Source organism: Balearica regulorum, chromosome 2 (genome assembly GCF_011004875.1).
Source record: "Balearica regulorum gibbericeps isolate bBalReg1 chromosome 2, bBalReg1.pri, whole genome shotgun sequence".
Classification (NCBI taxonomy): Eukaryota; Metazoa; Chordata; class Aves; order Gruiformes; family Gruidae; genus Balearica; species Balearica regulorum.
Window position 1 is genome coordinate 529,406 of NC_046185.1, and position 19,968 is coordinate 549,373.

The window sequence follows — 19,968 nt, forward strand, 5'->3', positions numbered from 1 at the left end:
TCTGCATTTGAGATCTAAAATTCAGCTATGGTATTTATGAGATAAATTTTCTTAGCCTGGAATAGGTAATTAAGTTCTCCATGAAGCTTCTGAGGACCAGTACAAGTTACTTCAAGACTGCATATATTTATTCTTTTCTTTTGACCTGAAGTAGTTCTTAAATCTTTTGCATGCTTGAAACAGTTTGTAGTTTCTGTACTACTGCTACAAGAAAGATATGCTTGTAACGTGCAATGGACTGTTTATGTATGCTGCTTGTGACGACAGGACAACACCACAAAATTTTTATAAAAGTACACTTTATTAATGTAATTATGATGAAATTTCTCAAGAACTTGATTGATACCTTTTAGTTTTGGAAATTGAATCACCTGTAACTGTTTAAATCGTTAATGCCTTACTGTAGAAGCTTATGTTTTTAAACCAAGTAAATAGTCTGAGACATTTGGTGCCCCTGCTTTTGATATCAGTACTGTGAAAGTAGTGTTGTATGTCACAGTGTGAGGCACTGGTCCTTCATATACTGCCATTTCAGAATGATATGCAGTGCTTCTCGTTTTGGTGTTTACCTGGTTTCTTGGTCTTGTGAACTTTTTTGCATCATTTCTGTGGTTTTCCCACACTCTTTCCAGACTCTTGACATTCTTCAAAATATATTTATATATACACATACACACACCAAAATCGGATACAGTATGTCTTTATTTCTCACCAGTTCCATTTATAAGGATAAAACCACTACAGTGTTACTTCTGTGTGTTCAATAATATTATTAGCCCTTTTTGCCATCACATAACGTAGTCACATGCGATTGCTTGCCTGTCTTTTTATGCATTTTTATATCCCAGCTGAGTTAGATAATTTGTCCTTTCTCACAGGAGGGATGCATGTTCTCTGTTGGTGACTTCAGTGACAGCAAGTTTCATAAACCAAAATTAAATTCACTTAGATGTTTTGTGCAGTTCTGGAGCACTGATGTAACCGCAGGACTCTCTTTTCACTGATTTGGGAAGAGATCTGTCTGCTGAATGTGTTTATTTTACTGAGGCTAAGATGAAATTACTATGAATGCTCCTTATTAGGATGGTTAATTTTTGAACAGAGCTGAGGAGTAATTATGGGGGGAAGCTATGTATGTGTGAAGTGTCTGCTGGCTCGGGCTTTCACTTGGAGGGTGAGCAGGAGAGAGGGGCAGCCTGCAGCCAGTTGGCCCAAGGAGTTTCTTGCTTTGCATGTTCAGGCCTCCTCCTTGCTCTCACCTTCCACGGGGTTCTGGACCAGCTGTTTGTGAGGCTTTAACTTAGTACCTTTTATGAGGTTCTCATCCTAAAAGGATTAATTGTGGAAATCATTACTGGATACTGCTTAATAGGCTTTTTGTATACGGCATCACAGGTTACTGTGGCAATCCTGAGTGTTATTTAAACAATCCAGTTCTCTCGGCCTCTCATTACAGGGCAAGTGCTTCAGCCCCTCCACGGTCTTGGTGGCCCTTTGCTGGACTTGCTCCAGTTGATCAGTATTTTGTATTTGGGGGGGGTCCAGAAGTGATGTGGGATCTAGGTGTGGTCTAAGGAATGCTGAGTGGAGGGAGGATCACTGCTGCCTCTATCTGTGGGCTCCATTCCTGTTGATGCAGCCTGGGGTGCTGCTGTATAGTGCACTCTGGCAGCAAGGAATGTGTCTCCTGTGTAGCCTACCAGGACCACTAGTTCCTTCTCCACAGAGCTACTCCTTGGCCTGGGCCGTTGCAGGGGGTTAGTCCATCCCAGGTGTGGGATGTAGTGTTTATCCTTCTTGGATTTCATTAGATTTTTGTTGGCAGTAAACTGTTTTTTGGTTTTTTTTACCTATGACATAAGCTGTGTTGGGAATCTCAAGAGTTTTTAATCACGTTTCACATTGCAAAAGTCATTTTGGAGCCTGGCAGTGTCAAATAAGAGCAAGAGGGCTATCTTCTGCTAAGAGCAAGTGGCAGAGAGGACTTGTGTTTAGAGAAACCTAGCGTGGACGTTGAAGTTACGTGTAAGCTCTCTTGCTGACTTGTCTATAGCTGCATTAAATGGAGATGGGTTAGCTGAAGGATTTGTCAGTAAGAAGGTGAAATGATGGTCAGGGAAAGTGGTGATCCCTTTTATGGGAAGGTGGAATACGTTTCCTTGTGTCTTACTTTCCTGTTTGTAATCAAGAGAAAGAGGATCATATGCATCTTGATTTATTTTAGCACTGTATTGTAGCTTGTCAGGAACAGTAGGGTTTTTTTCCTTTGAGAGTTGAAAATTGAGGTGCAGGTGATTTCTGGGTTCCATGACAGATAAGTGACAATGCAGAGCATACTGTATATAAAGGTAACATCTAGAAGATTTTCTTTTATTTTTCAGTGCTGATCCAGTGGGGAGGAGTTCTATCAAATGTGGTGAAAAGGCATCACGAGGAATTGTTTTAAGGGTACATAGATCACTTGTGTGCATGTATTTAAGACTTTTCATGTTTTGTAATGTTGGATTTGCGTAGAATTTGGTGATCTGAAAGAACAATGTCATGCTATTGTGAAGCATAGTGAACATTAGTGAAATTTGTTATAGAATCTCCTTGTTCCTTTAAATAGATGTTACTGGCCAAATACAGGGTCATGAGATGCTAGAAAAATGACACGTTTTGAAAGCTGTTAATCCCTGCCCACTTTCTATAGATCACACCTGGTAGGGTGATGGAAGAAACTTGGATGTGCCCCATGCTCTAGGTGTTGGCAGTGCATTAGTTGCACATGCTAACAGTAACAGAAAAAAATAACTCACTAACACTGCTGTTCCCATTTGAAAAAAAAAAAAAAAGAAAATTCTATGGAGGGTGAAAAGGAGTAGTTGCTAAAGAAGTTCATTAATAGTAAAAGGTCATGTGCACAGAAAGGCTTGCAAAGTTACAGAGTGTACAGCTAAATCCAGAAAAATTTACATGTATTTATATATGTGAAGAAGGACCTTTTCTGAAAAACAACTTATTGTGTAAGTAAAAACATTGCCTTTGACCAGGAACTCAGGTGATGCTTCTTCCAGCTACACTACTGGTGTGGGATGTTGTAGCATGAAAATAATCAGATTAATACAGGTTCCCAAGCACTGATGCAGGTGGTAAAGCAAGGATTAAACTGAGTATACTGGCCAGGTACTTCATCAGTCCTTTTCCACCTCTGTTTTATTTAATCTTCGTGTTGTTTGCTTGTTATGGTTCCTAAAATAAACAAGATTCTGTGTTTTTCTTTCTCTTGTGTGTGTTTATACTTCAGAGAAATTCTCAGCCATGTAATAAATTTCCAACGAATGTGCCTGAACTCTTGGAGTTCAAACCACCTTAAAGGGCCAAGCAACGCTCAGAAGCAATGTTCATAGCAACAGGTATACAGTTTCTATTTATTTCTCTTTTAAAAGAAGCTCCTATTCTCCTGCTTCTGTTGTCAACTTCTCTCCCATTTTTCTTGTTCCCTCCTAACTGTTACAGTGCATTTAAATAAGGCAGTTTTCAAGGTGGCCAGCCTCAGTATAAAGCACCAACTGCTTTTCAACGGTTACTGTTACATTACTGCGTAGCAGACTCAAATTAATTGTGCTGAGCCTTTTCTCGGTAGTAGTATTACCCTAAGGTACCAGGAAAGAGAGAAGTAATAGTCTCGGTTCTCTGTGAATGGTGATAGAGATTGGGATTATTTTACACAATCTGTTGTTTTTCAATAGACTGGAGTAACTGAGGGTGGTAGTCTTCCTTGAAGAAACTCTCCATGTTAAAGGGTACATGGTGAAAAGTTTTTGTTTACAGCTGTACCATTGATCAGCAAGGGCACGTATCTTTGGTTTCTTTCCAGAGGGATGTGTGGTGGCTAGGAGCTTGGAAGCAGTAGGGCCTGGGTCTGGCTTCTTGGACAGCCTTTGTCACTTCTAGATCACTTCATCATTCTTAGTTTTGATTTTACCTTTCATGCTGGAGATTGGATGTTATCAACTACTTTTTAGAAGCTATGCCATTTAGTGAGCTCAAATGTCTAAATTACATTAAATGTAGATATTTAATAGTCTTTATTTTTAAAGAATCATAACAAATTGTAATCAATGGAGTAGCTTTTTTGTTGCTAGTGGTTAAATCTGATAGCCCTTCACTGTTTTTCTCGTCCCAAGTCTCATAGCTCCTAAACTGCAATAATTCAATTTTTAAAAGCTGAGGGGATATGGAAATAGCAATAGGAAAAGGTATGAGCTTTTTAAATTGTCTGCAGAGTTGACTGTATGATGGCATATATGTAAGATGTAAACAAATGGGAAGTGGAGCCAGGAGAGCTGGGTGGAAAGCCTTTTTTCAGCCAGTTGGTTAAGAATAAGAATGATTAGTTTGTTTTAATTATTTTTGAATGTTCCACAATCAAAATTAATCTTGGGGATGATGTAGCCTTCCTGTACCAAACAGATCACCGTTACTATATTGCTTTGCTTGTACTTGTTGTCAATTTGCATGTGGACTATGCAGTAATATCTTTTGATCAGTAGTGTGCACTTGAGTGTCCCAATTTTCAGCCATTAAATGGTTCCAACTATGTTCTTACTTATATGTCAGCTTTCTTTTGTGACACTTTTATTCCCCTTAGGCCCTTTTGTGTTATTCAGTGTAGCTATGAACTTTGGTTTGAAGGGACCAGTGAAGTAGCTGCAGCTCTAGAACATTGTATTCAGATACTTGTAGAATATGTTTTTATGTTAGGAGGGTTTATTTTGCATCTGCTCTATGTTCATTGATCCTAGCAAATGCTTACAAACCCCTTATGGTGAACTTGAGACTGAATGCGCAAAACCAGAAGTCTCAATTGTTGCTATAAAATAGAGAGTAAGAATGATCTAGGACATATCTCTCTGAACATCAGCGAACTCATCTTGTGGATTTCATTACTTTCAAGGTAGGTGAGCTCCTACTCCTCACCCTTAATAGTCTGACTAAAGAACAAAGGAAGCCTTATAGCCTGGTAGGAGGCAGCAGGCAGATTGCAGTCACCCTTGAACTGAGACAGGTGGGCTAGTGTGGGAGGAACTTTGCAGTAGGCGAAGGAAGTGCTTAAAAAAAATCTTGTCTTCTGCTATTAACTTAAGTTTTTTCCCATGATAATTTTTATACTGAAACTAGTAGTGTTCACAGACACAAGTCTGTTCAGCCTAATCGGTGTCTGCTACTGAACAGATGAGGATATTTGTCCATTCTGGTGTTTTAAGTGGTTGATGGTGAACATTGAGTTGAGAGAAGAAATTAGTTCTCCTTTTGATCGGTGACACAGGCAGAACTTAACGTGACCAACAAAGATCCAGATCATGCTGCTTTAAGCTGAGAAGGTGATGGGGTTGTGAAATGCCTAGTTCTAACAATGGGACCATCGGGCTATAGTCACACTGTCAGTTCTTCCTGTGTTGGATCGATTCAGTAGGAGAATAGAGTTCCCCCATGGTGCAGTGTGTGAATCAATCAGACCAGTCCTGCTCTGCATCCTCACAAGAAATGGATGAGATTCTGTTGGAAAATGAACACAGTTTACTTCAGGAGAAGTTTTCTAGTCCAGTGGTCACTGCCACCTAGGTAAACAGAGGATCTCAAGATAAAGAATGACTGGGGAATGGGATGGCACATGTTGTGTTTAGTGTGTTAGAACATACAAAGTAATGTGTGTATGGTGGGGAAAATAAACTGCTTATGTGTATACTGTGACAGGTTGTAAAATAGTCTTTTTGTTCCTGCATGCACTAATTAGGGTTTATCTGCTTAAAAGGAATGTGACCTCACTTTGTACTCAGTGAGTAAAATAAAATCAGTTAATGAGCTGTCTAAGCAACATTTAGCATCAATCCCCCCGATCAGTTGGGGGAAAAGATTCATGGCAGCCCTGCCTCTGGGGAAGAGTAGGTGCAGAGTCTCTCTGTACCAGCTTAGAGGGGTGTCAGCTGAGGACCTTTATTGTGCAGAACTCTGTCATATCACAGTTGTGCATCCAGTGTATGGACAACAAGAGCAAAGGGGCTGGCAGATACAGCTGGGACTTGCAGCCTTCATGGTAGGTGCTTAATGGTCTTGGTGTGTCATGTTGGGGCTTCTGTTCTCACAGCTGGAACTGGGAGTTACTGTAGATAAAGCAGACGCTTAGGAGGCCTTGAGTTTTGGGGTGCTCGTGCTCAGTGTTCCATTCCTTTTTCAAGGGAGGACTTGAGGACTGTTACCTTGGGCCTGTGCCTGTGCCAAGGTGCCTTCTGAGAATACATGAGAAGCTACTGCTTTTTTCCCCTCTGCTGCTGTTTACTTATTGAACTTGGCAATTTCTGTTACTTAAGTAATAATTTTTTAATATGCTTGAGCTTCATTTATATTTAGGTGGTATCTGTCATCTACTGTGGAAAGAATTCATGCAGATAAAGTATCTTAACTACTTTGCACTTTTCCTCCCAGTCACAAACAGAACATTCTATGTATCAATGTATAGAAAAAATATGAAAATATCGTAAGTGAAAAATTGGACTGTCAGGGAACTTGTGATTCTGGAGGAAGTGGGTGGTTGGTCTGTTGTCTACGGAGTGTTACTGCAGCAGCCGCAGTGCAGGAACTGGGCTGCTGCTCTCTTGGGCAGTCAGATGTACAGTGCGTGGCTCTCCTCATGGAAATGTGTGTGTACTTCTACCTGAATCACTCTGCTGTCACCAAGTGTATCTGACAGTTGTGTCATGTCTTGTTGAGAGTTGTTGCAGCAGCTTGTGTCTTTATCACTGTGTGTTCCCCTTTGCCTTGTGGTAGGATAAAGAGGATGCAATGAAACATGCAATTTGTGTGCAGCCATGATGCAGGATCTTTTGCTTCTGAAATGCGTGTTGTTTTTTTTTCTCTGAGGCTTCAGCTGTAGCCAAAAAAATAGCTTTTTGCTCTTCTGCATTTTGGTATTACATTTGTAAGATCTTGGTGTACCTGTAAGATTTTATTATTATTACTATTTTTTGAGGAGGAGATCAATGGTCTTTCAGAGACATTTGTGCCCACAGGAAACATATAAGTTGTTAGCCAGTACCACTAGTGCTATGAGCAAGTGATTGTTCTGAATGGATGGAAACCAAATTAGCAGGAATACTCACTGTTCCTTCTGCTAAAATGCCAATTACTTTGATATTGTATCATTTTCCAAGTGACAGCTTTGTTCCTATGCCAGGAGAGCTGGTTTTGTTTTGCCATCTGAATGAGCCTGTTCCTTTTTTCTTTACTGTGATTGTTACAGTGTGCTCATGGGTTTTTTTAACTGGAGAAGTGACATATGTTAATAGGCTTTTAGTGAATCCTATTTTGACTGGAAGTAATGTGATGGCACTTTTGGGATGCCAAAGAATAATACCCTGAGGATACAAGTTGGTCGATGTTTACCAGAAAGACATAAGCTGCTGAATCACTTTAACCAAAACCAGCTTGATAGGTTTCTCTAAGGTATACCTACCATTACTTAACATGGTAGGAATAATTGACCAGTTGTTCCACAGTGGTGGACTTCAGTGTAAAACACGAGCATGAGGTAGAGAAGTCAGTAGAATACCTAAAACACAGAGGGCTAACATTTGTTAGCTAAATGTATATCTGAAATCGTGAAAAGTCAGATCAGTGGCTCAGAAGCTTCTTTCTAGACCTATTCTGATGTTTGGTTTGGGAATCTGCATGTGCAGGTAGTGTGCATCTCATACTAAGTATGAGAATAGTGTGTCTTTTGTTACTCGGAACAATATGTGAGATTTGGAAAAGTTTCAGAAAAGACTTTAGAAGGAGAACTTAAGACACCAAGGGTGACAAACCAGTATAGGAAGAGGTGGAAGGAGAAAAGAGATGGGTATGTCTGTGGGGTGGTAGGATGGAGATGATGTGAGTGAAGACTAAGGATTATTTCATTTTCTTTTAACTGAAAATCTGGTGGCTAGGGAACTCTTAAAGTATCAAACGCGTTCATCAGTTTGTACAATTGATGGGATAGGTCTCCCATCGGGAGTGGCTAGAATATTAAGTTTTCATGAATTACTAATAGGTTTGGGAAGACTTTTTAGCCAACTATGACATTCTGACATTAAGTGCTTTGGGTTTCTGGGAATGAAGAAATTGGTTACTTATGTGAGAACAGGTTTTTCATGAGTATTTTCTATTTTCTCAGGGTACAGAGTCCATTAAGATGGAAAATGGACAAAGCACAGCAGCTAAGCTGGGGCTTCCTCCCCTCACACCAGAACAGCAGGAAGCTCTCCAGAAAGTGAGTAAACCTGATGTGAATTTGCTTCTTAGCACTCTTGTCTGTTTGTTTGTTTGTTTTTTATTTGGGTGATGGGTTTTTGTTTTGTTTTTTTTAATGAACATCTGTTACTGATGTTAAGAAAGTGAAGTTGCCTACCAAGAATTTGTTTGGGGTAATGACCATGCTGTGTCTGGATTCACATTTTCAAATCTGTGCCCAAGAATTATTTGTTTTGGTTTAGAGTTTATAGATGCTTTTTGGGGAGCATGATTTGGAATTTGCTGTTGGGGTGGGGAGAGTGTTTTTAATTTAAAAAAAAAAAATCAAAATCCTAAGTAAATAACATCTTAAGATCGCAGTGTGGTAGTTGCATATTGTCTTAGGATTACAAAGTTACTGTGAGGAGCAGCCTGTCATCCACAAGGAATAGGTTTCTGATATACTCCAGCTGGTCTTTTATTCTATTCACACAAGAACACATCACAAAATATCTCTGTTTTTCCCTTATACTCCTTCCCATGTTGTTATAAAGAGATCCAGTAGCATGCAGCAAGTATTTTTGACCTGTTTGAGTCAACCTGTTTCAATCTAGATAAAATTTCAGTCCAGCTCTGATTTCTGGTTGGTCCTACTTTATACAGCTGGTGGGGAGGTTACTGCTGACTTCTGGCCCACTTTCCTGATGGGAGAGAGTGATGCCTGGCTTACTGAGAGGAGAACAGAGTTGGGAAAAGAGGGGAAAGAAAACAAAACCAGGGAATGTGGGAACTGTGGGCTAGGTGTCTTCTGTACTGTGGTGAGGCAAGTAAAGTATTGTTCTAGGTAGGCTTCGTGTGAATGTTCCCGTAATGTTGAAGCTGCGTGTGTGTGTGTTGTTTGGCTCACAGTGTGAAACGGCCTCGTTTCCTCTGGCTTCTCCGTAGCTGACAGATGTAAATCCCCTTGTCCGTTTCCAGGTTTCCGAAGCACACGTCTCAAATCCACGGTTTAGAGCCTGCCGTTCTCTGGCACCTCCCAAACACGTACAGCCATGGAAAGCAGGTGCCTGAGGGGTTGGCTGAATGTGTTTGTACCGTCCCCTGGGAATAGGCACATATGTGGGTATTAGGTTTCCCTTGACAGAGAGCCTCCACCTTTACACCACTGGATGTAAAGCTCAGGCTTTGTCAAATTTGTAGAAAACTGAAAAAGACAAATCAGTCTTGTGTCTGCAGGCTAGGAAGCAGAGAACGAGAGCTGGAGCATTGTAGTGAGCAAAAGCAGTGGGTTCTCCAAACTAGAATAGATCGTATGTGATAAGAGAAGGGGAGTGCCTAGTCAAGAGACTGGACGTGGGGATTTGGAGCCCCCTTCCCTTTTGTAGAACCTCTTTGTCCAGATGTTCTCTGAGTGCAAAGGACTTGAAGGAGGCTATCTGTCCTGCCCTCATCCCAGCAGGTAAGGTGCTATGGTGGGATCTAAGGGGCAGAGGGCGGAAGAGGGGAAATGCTGAGTGTGTAGTGCATGCTGCTTTCCTAACATTGCGCCTGCTGCAGATTGAGTCCATCCAATCCTCTGCTCAAGCATTATGCTGTATTTCAGGGCTCACGACTCCGAGATGCAGACCAAGATGTTAGTAAGCTGTTGGCCGCTGGCTAATGTACAGTGCCTTAGTGCTTAGGGCTGGAGCGCCGACAAGTTCCACTGGCAGCCAGTTGTGTGGTTCTGGGGAACTGTGGTGTAAAATCAAACGTCATTCCCTGCTCTGTGGTATTGTCCTGTGACTACAGAGTCTGTATTTCTTTCTAGGCAAAGAAGTATGCAATGGAACAGAGTATCAAGAGTGTGCTGGTGAAGCAAACCATCGCCCACCAGCAACAGCAGCTCACTAACCTTCAGGTGAGAGACCCTCTGGGATGCTCCTTCTGTGTCTTACTCTCCCCAACAAGGTGGAGTTCTTTTTGCACTTAGAAGCAGAGCACAGCCCTGAGGCCTGCCTGGAGCCAGGTACATTGTGTTTCCACAGTGAAATTGAAGTATACAGTCTTCAACCCCCTAAAGAAACCCCATTTACTCACCTGCGCAAATTGCCCCCAGATTTCACTCATTCAAAGTGTAAATTTTTAAGAGTTTCTCTCCTGTTGGCTGGGCAAATGCTTCTTGAAATGCCAGAAGCCAAAGAATTTGCTGTGGGTTTCATTATCAACTTAAATTTAAAGTGGTGTCTAGGATTACTGGGAGCTGTATCCTTTCACCGCCCTCTGCTTGAGGGGAGGATACCTGTCTCTCCTGTGTTACTGACAGTACTACCCCATTTCCCTCCCCTTCACCCAGGTGCTCTCTCAATTTCAGAGAAGTTCCGTTGGCTATTCCTGCTAATGCTGGAATGCCTGTGTACTGGGAGAACCATTAACTGGTGCTTAAATCTCCCTTCCTTCAGAGGTTTCTTGAACACAGCTCACTGCCTTCTACTCAAAGTTAGGAAGCTCAAAATAATGGCTTTGGGATGTTGGATTTTTTTAATGAAGAATCACTGTGGATGTGCCTGCCACATTAAGCAGCTCTGGCCTTTCAGGGCTGTGCATGTTTCTGAGTGCCTGATCTAGTTGAGGGGCTCCTTTTTAAATGCTGGGGGTGAATCAACGACAGTGGTTGCAGAGGTTACTATTGCCTTGAGTCCCCCCTGGGAGAAGACCCTGCTTCCTGAGGCAGTGGCAGCAGCACAACTCCACCCTGACCTGGTGGGACTGGAATCTGCAGGGTCCCAGCGCTGGACAGTCCTTGGGACCAGGCAGTGAGGGGCAAGGAAGGAGAGGCCTCTCTCGCAGGTTCCCTGTGCCGCCGCTCTGCTTGAGTTTTTACAAACAGCCGTAGTATGCTCAGCTCCAACAGACTGAACTCTGTCTTTACTGTCTTTCAGATGGCAGCAGTGACAATGGGCTTTGGAGATCCTCTCTCACCTTTACAATCGGTCAATAGACATGTTCACTTCTTCTTGGGCACTTTGTCTTAGTCAGGGCCTAGAGTGGGGAAGTATGTAGTGGTAATACAATGCTCTTAATTCAACCCAGCACAACCCTCCCACATACCCACCTGTTATGGACAAGCACAACAAGCAGAGGCAAAGTGTAAACTCCCCAGAGGAAGACCTTAGGCTGGGTGCAGTCTGCTGTGACACTGGCAGTCGGGGTCCTGGAGTCAGTTGGCAAAGAAAGCTTTAGATTTCCAACAGTTCTGAACACACCTGTGAAATTGTGGGAGCTGCATTTCTAGGGATGCTACAGTTCTGAGGTCCTGACCTAAAACTAACTGCCAAGGTAACTCACAAATGGGCAATTTCTTATGAAACGAACTCACAGCACTGAAGACCTGGCAGCTAAGGTGCTGGGGAGGACTGGGGCACTATAGGTTTGCAGAACATGTTGTAGCCCAGATGTAAGACTGCTCTCTACTGTGCATGTTTCCAGACTAGGTGAATATGGCGTGCTTCAAGTAAAGTAAAAGCAGGATGGAAGTAACAAAACTGCAGGACTATTCAGAGGACCTGTGCAGCCCTTTAGTGCTGGAATTTCTGATCAGATGCCACAAAGAGCTTAATTACCTGGGATTATCCATCCCTTTTTCCTAGACATGTTGGACAATGGCCGTTGCAGAAAGTGTCCTATAAGCTCCACTCTGCATGCAAAGGTTCATTTATAAATTCATTTGCAAATTTTAAATATTTTTCCATCTTGCTGGAATATAATATTTTCGCTCGGTGTAAAATGCAACCAGAGGCTTATACTCCAAAATGAAAGATGCACTAAAACTAAAATCACCTATTTTCCCACCTTTAACACTGTCACAGTAGGTAGTGTGTCAGCAGGGGAACTGAAATAGAATTTATGGGGGTACATAAGTTTGGAATGGAATAGAAGTATACCTCTCAATGTGAATTTGGCATAGCTAGTTTCTGAGCCCTCATGCCCAAGAAACTTCTACCAATTAATGTAGATGCTTACTTGATAGCATAACTCCATCAATTTTGGTTAAAAAAATTTTTGGCTCATTATTTACGCTGGACAACAGATGAAAAGCCTGTACTGATAATGTAACAGGAAATGTTTAATTTCTCATTAGCCTCAAGGGCATAGTCAGTATTGTGAATCCTTTTCCTAAGCCATTCCTCTCTCTCTAGGGAGTCAAGAGACCGAACCATTTGCCTGTGGTGCAGTTCAGTGTAGTTAGGATACCCTGGCCTCAGCAAATGCTTTATCCCAAAGCCTGTCAGGAATGTAGAAAATGCAAACAGACCTCTGTCCAACACTTTTTCCTGTTGACAAGATTCATCAGTTCCTACATGAAGGAAGTGCAGCCTGAACTTCCTATTGCGGTATCTTAGTGCCTGTGATTAAAGCTTCCTGTCTACTTAATCCTCCAAGTATTACAGCTCAAGATTTCCATGTCACTTCAGCAAGATGAGCACAATTTCCTGGCATTGCTGTATTAAAATTGAAGCCAGTGGTGATATTTTTGCATTGCCTCTGTTTAAAGGAGCACTCCAAGATGATGTTTTGGCTTGTTCTTAAAATAACCTTTGTAAGCACTTAACAGCAATATTTCATAGATACAGCTGTGGGCTGCTGCCTTTATGAAGGTTGCAGATACTTTAAGCTCCATTTTAAAGGTGGAGAAAGAGGGCCAGTGGCCAGTAAAATCTACTTAGTGTAGCTAATGAAAACAATGAAATTTGTAGTCATGAGTTTCTGACACTGTCATGTGCTTAGTTCACAGGTGTACATTGCATCATTCCCCTAACTTGATGCTACTGAGTCCTGTTAGTGATCCACATGTGCCTGTAGTCATCATGGTCCACCTCAGTTCTGCCATTTGTAGGTCCAGATTTCTAATATGTTGCTGATGTAACAGAGTCCTCCTAACTCCACCCCACCTATTTTGTTAGGATCTCTGCAGCAGGGTAAGATGTGGATTTCCTCCTGTAAAGGTTGCTGCCATGGGAGAGGACAAATGCTATTTTTCTTGCACCTGTTGCATTGATAACTGAAAAGAAGGGAATGTCCTCTTTGTGTATATATATATATATGCACCCTTCAGAAGGTGAAAAATCTCTCTGCCTGGTGTAAGGCTGCAGCGTCTTGTCAAGAAGCACGCCTAGTAAAATGCTAAATTTTTGTCACAGTCTGTGGCACCATGGGTGAGGCAATTCACTCAGACACTTGGGGTGAGAATGGTGATGGCTCTGAACCCATAAATGGACACACTGCACAGACTGAGGGGCTACTGATCACTGGCTTTCCTGCACCAAAGCTGGGAATGTGTTGGAGAACCTGGGAGACAACACGTCAGCTGTCCTGCGTGTACACGTGCCATAGTCCTCCTAGTCACAGCATTGCAGAGTAAATTGAAAAACAGCTTATTTTTAACTGTGAAATACTTAAACCCAGTCAAGAGGCAAGCTTAATATCACTTCAGGAGCAGCAGTATGGGGTGAGAACCGTTCCTCTTTATAGTATCCCTGCTGTATTGAATAATAAATAGGAGTTGAACCTTTACAGTTTGTTTCCTCCTATGGTCAATGTCACTCACGTACGGCTACTATGAGGGAGAAGGATTTCTTCAGGTACAGTTTGTCCACCCTTCTGTGACTATCACAGATACAATGCTGTCCCTTCTGTTTTGCCATTTGAGTTGCAGCATCCCCAGACACGTCAGAGCTCATTGTGCTCATGCTTGTTACAGCATTCTGAAAGTAGGCCTCTTGTAAAGGCCTTGATTAAAGACCCTATTAAACAGCGGTGTGAGGAAGAGGTGGTTGTTCAGAGCTCCCTGCTTTGGTGCCAAGCACTGCGGTGCTGGAAAGGGAGAGAGGCATCAAGCTTAATGCTGCATTTGCCTACTCTGCAACAGTCCGTAGCCCTTACATTTGTTCCATCTGTTCCACGCAGAACAGGAGTGGAGCCCTGTGCATATCTCCAACGCACTGTAATTCAGTCTTGCTATTCCTAGGGAGCTGCCTCTACAGAGACGTAATTTCTGCCTTGGTCCCAAGACGTGCTGCTAGGATATGCTGTCCAAACCTGTGATTTTTTTGTAGGCAGCGTCTTCCTAGAATAATGTTCATTAGTAGTAGCAATTCTAGAATTGCAATAAGGGTGAAAAATAATTGAAGGATATACTGCTTTTTTGGATACCTGCTGTAAGAAATTTCTGGATTTGTCTTGCAAACAGGTTTTCAGGCATACTTAGGAGAAAATAGCACAGAGACCTTCTCTGCACCGAAACTGATAAGGGCGGAGTCTTTGGGGGCTGCACCACTATCTGAGCCAGTAACAACAGGCAGTGATAAGTACTAGCACCACACACTTAACTAAGAAGTTTCATTTAACCATTTAATTTCTTTTGGTTTGCTTTTGAACTGTGCGGTGGAAGTGGTGCCTAGTACTGAATCTTGTACTGCCTGGGGTGGGGGGGAGGAGGTGGTGTGTGATGCTTGAGGGAGTGGGGAGGAGGTTCCCAAATCCATATCCTTTGCTGCCTGGGAGGATGGGGCGGGGGGAGGGAGTAACTAGGTGGTGCCCAGAATTGGATCTCTTGCTGCCCCTTGCGGGAGGGAATGGGAGGGATTGCTAATAGTGTCTAGAATTGAGACCTTTGCTGCCTGGAGGGGAAAGCTGTACTAGAATGAAGTTATTTCCTCCTCCTGCAGGTGTTGCTGGAGATGTGATCAGGCAGGGGAGGGTTAGACCTTATCAGTGGGGTTGGAGTTAAGGCTCCTGAGGTGGCAGACCCCATCAAAGATTTGACTGCCCCTAGGAGTGAGCTGTACTGCTTATCCGCTCCAGCAGTCTGTGCATTGAGCAGGAAAATACTTCTTTATTACTACGTGTGCCAGGCTGTGCTGCAGCCCAGTGAGGAGCTACCTGCTGTTGGGTCATAGCTCCTGGGAGGGAAGGAGGAAGGGAAGGAGGTCCTGACGTCCATGACCACCCCCTTATCTAACCAGCTAGTTCTTCTTTCCAATACAGATGGCAGCTCAGAGGCAGCGCGCCCTGGCCATCATGTGTCGTGTGTATGTGGGCTCCATATACTATGAACTGGGAGAAGATACCATTCGCCAGGCCTTTGCCCCATTTGGACCTATAAAAAGCATTGATATGTCCTGGGACTCTGTTACGATGAAGCACAAGGTTGGTTAACAGCCCTTGAGTGATGTGTTTTTCTCTTCTGCAAGGCCTTCCTGAATACATCCAGAAGAAGGAGACTTTATCCTTGTAGAGAGCAGGCTGCTTTTAGCATTTTAACTTTGAGATAAATGTTTGTAGCTGCCTGCTCTACTTAGCCTTGCAAGATTCTGTAGTGGGAACCAGATGTGCATGGGGACGGTGTGCACAAAAGGTGCCAAACAGCTAGCAGTCCTGTATGTGGTGGCCTTTTGCTATTAGGTCTCTAAGTATGAGAGGTTCGTGAAGCAGGTAGCCTTGTGTCAGTGCTTCTGCATGTAGTTTTCTGCTTTAATAAAAAGCTTCTTTAATAAAACATCAGGCCATAACAGTAGGAATCTGGTACGTGGGAAGTCTTGGCTGTGTTAGCTTGGAACTAGGTGCGAGACAAGGTATGGCTGGTATGATTCAACAAACGTATCCTTCTGTCCTAGGGTTTTGCTTTTGTGGAATATGAGGTACCTGAAGCCGCTCAGCTGGCCTTGGAGCAGATGAATTCTGTCATGCTGGGAGGAAGAAATATAAAGGTGAGTAGCAGGCATGCTCTGACAATTCTTAGTTCTCTGTACTGCGAGTAATGGGTTTATGCCTAGAAATGCTTCGCACAGCACTGTGATGTGGAAGATAAATGAAAGTTTGTTACCTGATAGACCTTGATATTCAACCCATTTAGTACGTAGTGGCTCTGGGTCCCCTTCTCTGAGGAGAAACTCCCAGCATCTTAATAAAACGTAGAAATTTTTTCTGGTAAGCTGGCTAAATTTTTTCTGTCCACACATAGAAGTCTCTTGAGGACAAAACAGTGGTGATTCTTGATATTTTAATGCCGTCTCCTTATATTGTACCTGTGCGGATGGTAGATAAGCATCAGACTTTTGTTGTACCTATTGATAGTGTAGGGTACTTAAAGTAGTGGTCCACCCTTGCCATACAAAAAGATGTTCAGCACAAACAGAAAGGAACAAAGGATTGTAGCTGTGTTTATTCAGGCAGTAAGAGGGGAACTTGCAAAGGTGAAACTTTGGGGATTGAAATCGGGTGTGTGTGTGGGAAACTAGCATTTTCTGCAGTGTTTTATATCTTAGAATCATAGAATGGTTAGGGTTGGAAGGGACCTCAAAAGATCATCTAGTTCCAACCCCCCTGCTGCAGGCAGGGACACTGCAGGCACTAGACCACGTTGCCCAAAGTCTCATCCAGCCTGGTCTTGAACACTGCCAGGGATCTTGCATTTATGTGTCTCATACACTCTGCATATCTGCAGTGTCTGATTTCCAAGGGGGTTTTAGGAGCCTTTGAAAGGATATAGAAGCGTTGTGTTTTGCTTTCAGAATTGTTTTCGATTCCTGGAAGTTGGTCTTTGACAGGTCAGGAAACATAAATGGGGGAAATAATGATGTGGGAGAGAGAGCAGAGTCTGTCCAGGCTCTCAGTACTTCTAGGATCCCCCATAGTGCAGGTTGTATCCCAGAGCTGAGTAAACTGTTGCCCTTTGCTAGTTATGGCCTTACCAGGCGTTATTTGGTTTGAAAAGGCACTCGGGTGTCTGAGTGCTTGTCTGCTGTAATTCTTGGTGAGTCACGCTGCCACTCTTCAGAATGTGTAATGGACTGTTTGCCTGATCTCTGCAGGTTGGGAGACCTAGTAATATAGGTCAGGCACAACCAATTATAGACCAGCTAGCAGAAGAGGCACGGGCTTTCAACCGGATCTATGTGGCATCTGTTCATCAGGACCTTTCAGATGATGACATCAAGAGTGTGTTTGAGGCCTTTGGGAAGATTAAATCCTGCACGCTAGCCAGGGATCCCACGACAGGAAAACACAAAGGCTACGGTTTCATTGGTAAAAAGGCTATCTGATATTTGTTGTGGGGTAGGGAAAGTTGTTGGGAGCATCCTCTGGTGTATTGGGTTTTTTGTTTGGTTTTGTGTTGTTTTTTTTTAACTCTAGTGGAAGAATTACAGTAAGAAATGGGATAGAAATAAATTTGGAGTGGATCTGTGCCTGAACTTAGAAATATAATTAATAGCCAGATATTTTTACTCACTGTTACATAGGTTGAGAGATCTTGCTATGCTGACTGTTCTCAACAGTGCTTGTGTGATCAGAGGGGTGAGATGAGCGAGCTAAGCACTGAGGGTCTTCTCACTGGAACTCTGAGCACACATTTTTTGCAAATACAAATAACAATTGTGCAATGAGAGAGTGATTGAGTTTAGGAGTAAAAAGGATCATTTGTAAATATTCCTCTTTCTCACTGCAGAATATGAGAAAGCACAGTCTTCTCAAGATGCTGTTTCCTCTATGAACCTCTTTGACCTTGGGGGTCAATATCTCCGTGTTGGTAAAGCAGTGACTCCTCCAATGCCTCTCCTGACACCTGCTACGCCAGGAGGATTACCTCCAGCAGCAGCTGTTGCTGCAGCAGCTGCTACAGCGAAGATCACAGCACAGGTAAGGCATAGGCTGGTATGACTCAAGTAAGTGGATGATTGTTGTGACCCTGCTGGAAACAAGCGTGCAAACTGTTCCAGCCATCTGTATTCACTAGTCTGAATGAAAGCCCTTGGCCTAGATTGTACTGTATTCCCAGGGCTTCACATGTAGAAGCTTGCCCTTGACACTTTGTGAGGATTTGATACACTGGCATTTTGGAATTGAGTCTGGCACAGCTGATCAGAGCTTTACTTAAAGAAGTGGTGGAGAAAGATGGGAGGGGATTCCTTGTGTGGATAGACAAACTGGTTATAGTAGAGGCTAAATGAATGCATGAAAGTGTGTGAAGGGGGGCAGACTAATAAGGGCAGTAGTAGTCACACAAGCAACACTATTGTGAAGACTCTGCCTGTGTAGTAAGGGGGAAGATGACTGTAATGGCTTTAGACTGCTCAGAAATGAGGAAATGCAGTGATTGAGCAGAACTGGATGTTGATCATAGAATCATAGAAAGGTTTGTGTTGGAAGGGACCTCAAAGATCATCTAGTTCCAACCCCCCTGCCACGGGCAGGGACACCCTCCGCTAGACCACGTTGCCCCAAAGCCTCATCCAACCTGGCCTTAAACACTTCCAGGGGTGGGGCCTCCACAACCTCTCTGGGCAACCTGTGCCAGTGCCTCACCACTCTAACAGGAAAGAATTTCTTTCGAACATCTAATCTAAATCCACCCTCCTTCAGCTTAAACCCATTACCCCTTGTCCTGTCACTACACTCCCTGATAAACAGGCCCTCCCCATCTTTCCTGTAGGCCCCTTCGGGTACTGGAAGGTCACAATTAGATCTCCCCAGAGCCGCCTTTTCTCCAGGCTGAACAGTCCCAACTCTCTCAGCCTGTCCTCATAGGAGAGGTGTTCCAGCCCTCTGATCAGTTTCGTGGCCTCCTCTGGACTCGCTCCAACAACTCCATGTCTCTCCTGTACTGGGGCCCCCAGAGCTGGACGCAGTACTCCAGGTGGGGTCTCACCAGAGCGGAGTAGAGGCGAAGGATCACCTCCCTCGACCTGCTGGTCACACTTCTTTTGGTGCAGGACATGGTTGGCATGCTGGGCTGCAAGCGCACACTGCTGGCTCACGTTGAGCTTCTCATCAATCAATACCCCCAAGTCCTCCTCAGGGCTGCTTTCAATCCATTCCTTGCCCAGCCTATAGTCGTGCTTGGGATTGCACTGGCCAATGATGCAGGAGTCTAGGGGCTCTCAAATTTAGTTTGCTTTGAGTGACAGAAGCTCCTGGCTATGTCCATTAGGCACCAATGGAGGAAGATGCCCCAACCCTAGAAACTTTCAAGGTTAGGTTGTATCAGGCTCTGAGCAACCTGGTCTACTTGAAGATGTGCCTGCTCATTGTAGTGGGGTTGGACTAGGTGACCTTTAAAAAGGTCCCTTCCAACCCAAACTATTCTATGTTAAGATTGCATTTCAGAGCAAACTCCCGTATCTGTGTCTGTCTTCCTTGCCTTGGGCATTGGAATCTCTCCCTGCATCACCATAGCCCATGAAAGAGACAAGTTTCAGCACTGTTGTGTTCTTGGATGCTCTCAAGCAAAAAAATGCTGTGGTGTGCAGCATGTATGTGCTTCTAATGAGCTGACTGGAGTTAAGTTTGTAAACAGCTCTTTTTTTGAAATACTGCTCTGAATCACAAGGTAAAGGCAGAAGTAGGAGGAGCTGCCACTGTGAAACTCTCGGGTGGTTTGCATGTCCCCAGTAAAAAGTCCACAAGTCTGGGAACCTCTGCAGTCAACTAAGGAAGGAAGTTGAGGCATGGCTAGAAGAATTACTTAGATCCAAGTCACTTTGGGAAAGAGCTATTAAATCTTCTCTTAAGTGAAATGGTAGAGATTTGTTACAGACATGGATAAATCTGTTTTTTTCTGTGAAATACTGCAGCACTTGTTACTGTGAGGAAAATTTTTTAAATTCCATATATAGAAAAATGTTCTGAAAGACCTCATATATACTCGGCAGTGTTGTTGCCTTTACTTATACATGGTAC

At 43.3% G+C, this 19,968-nt stretch overlaps 1 protein-coding gene across 9 annotated transcripts in view; it reads left to right on the forward strand.

Moving 5' to 3' along the window:
- The window catches only part of PUF60 (poly(U) binding splicing factor 60), a 31,285-nt gene that overhangs the window by 5,581 nt on the left and 5,736 nt on the right, over positions 1 to 19,968 (forward strand). Inside the window, exons 2-10 of one of the 9 annotated variants that reach the window (XM_075743079.1) lie at positions 3,287 to 3,395; positions 8,195 to 8,290; positions 9,229 to 9,313; positions 10,061 to 10,150; positions 11,172 to 11,222; positions 15,277 to 15,438; positions 15,906 to 15,998; positions 17,103 to 17,316; positions 17,738 to 17,928. In XM_075743079.1, coding sequence (XP_075599194.1) covers positions 8,220 to 8,290; positions 9,229 to 9,313; positions 10,061 to 10,150; positions 11,172 to 11,222; positions 15,277 to 15,438; positions 15,906 to 15,998; positions 17,103 to 17,316; positions 17,738 to 17,928 — 957 coding nt within the window. In that variant the 5' untranslated portion in view covers positions 3,287 to 3,395; positions 8,195 to 8,219. Of the gene's footprint in view, positions 1 to 2,692; positions 2,777 to 3,286; positions 3,396 to 8,194; positions 8,291 to 9,228; positions 9,314 to 9,342; positions 9,710 to 10,060; positions 10,151 to 11,171; positions 11,223 to 15,276; positions 15,439 to 15,905; positions 15,999 to 17,102; positions 17,317 to 17,737; positions 17,929 to 19,968 lie in introns of those variants that run through there. The other 8 variants (XM_075743083.1, XM_075743078.1, XM_075743082.1 and 5 more) reach the window with 8 other exon arrangements.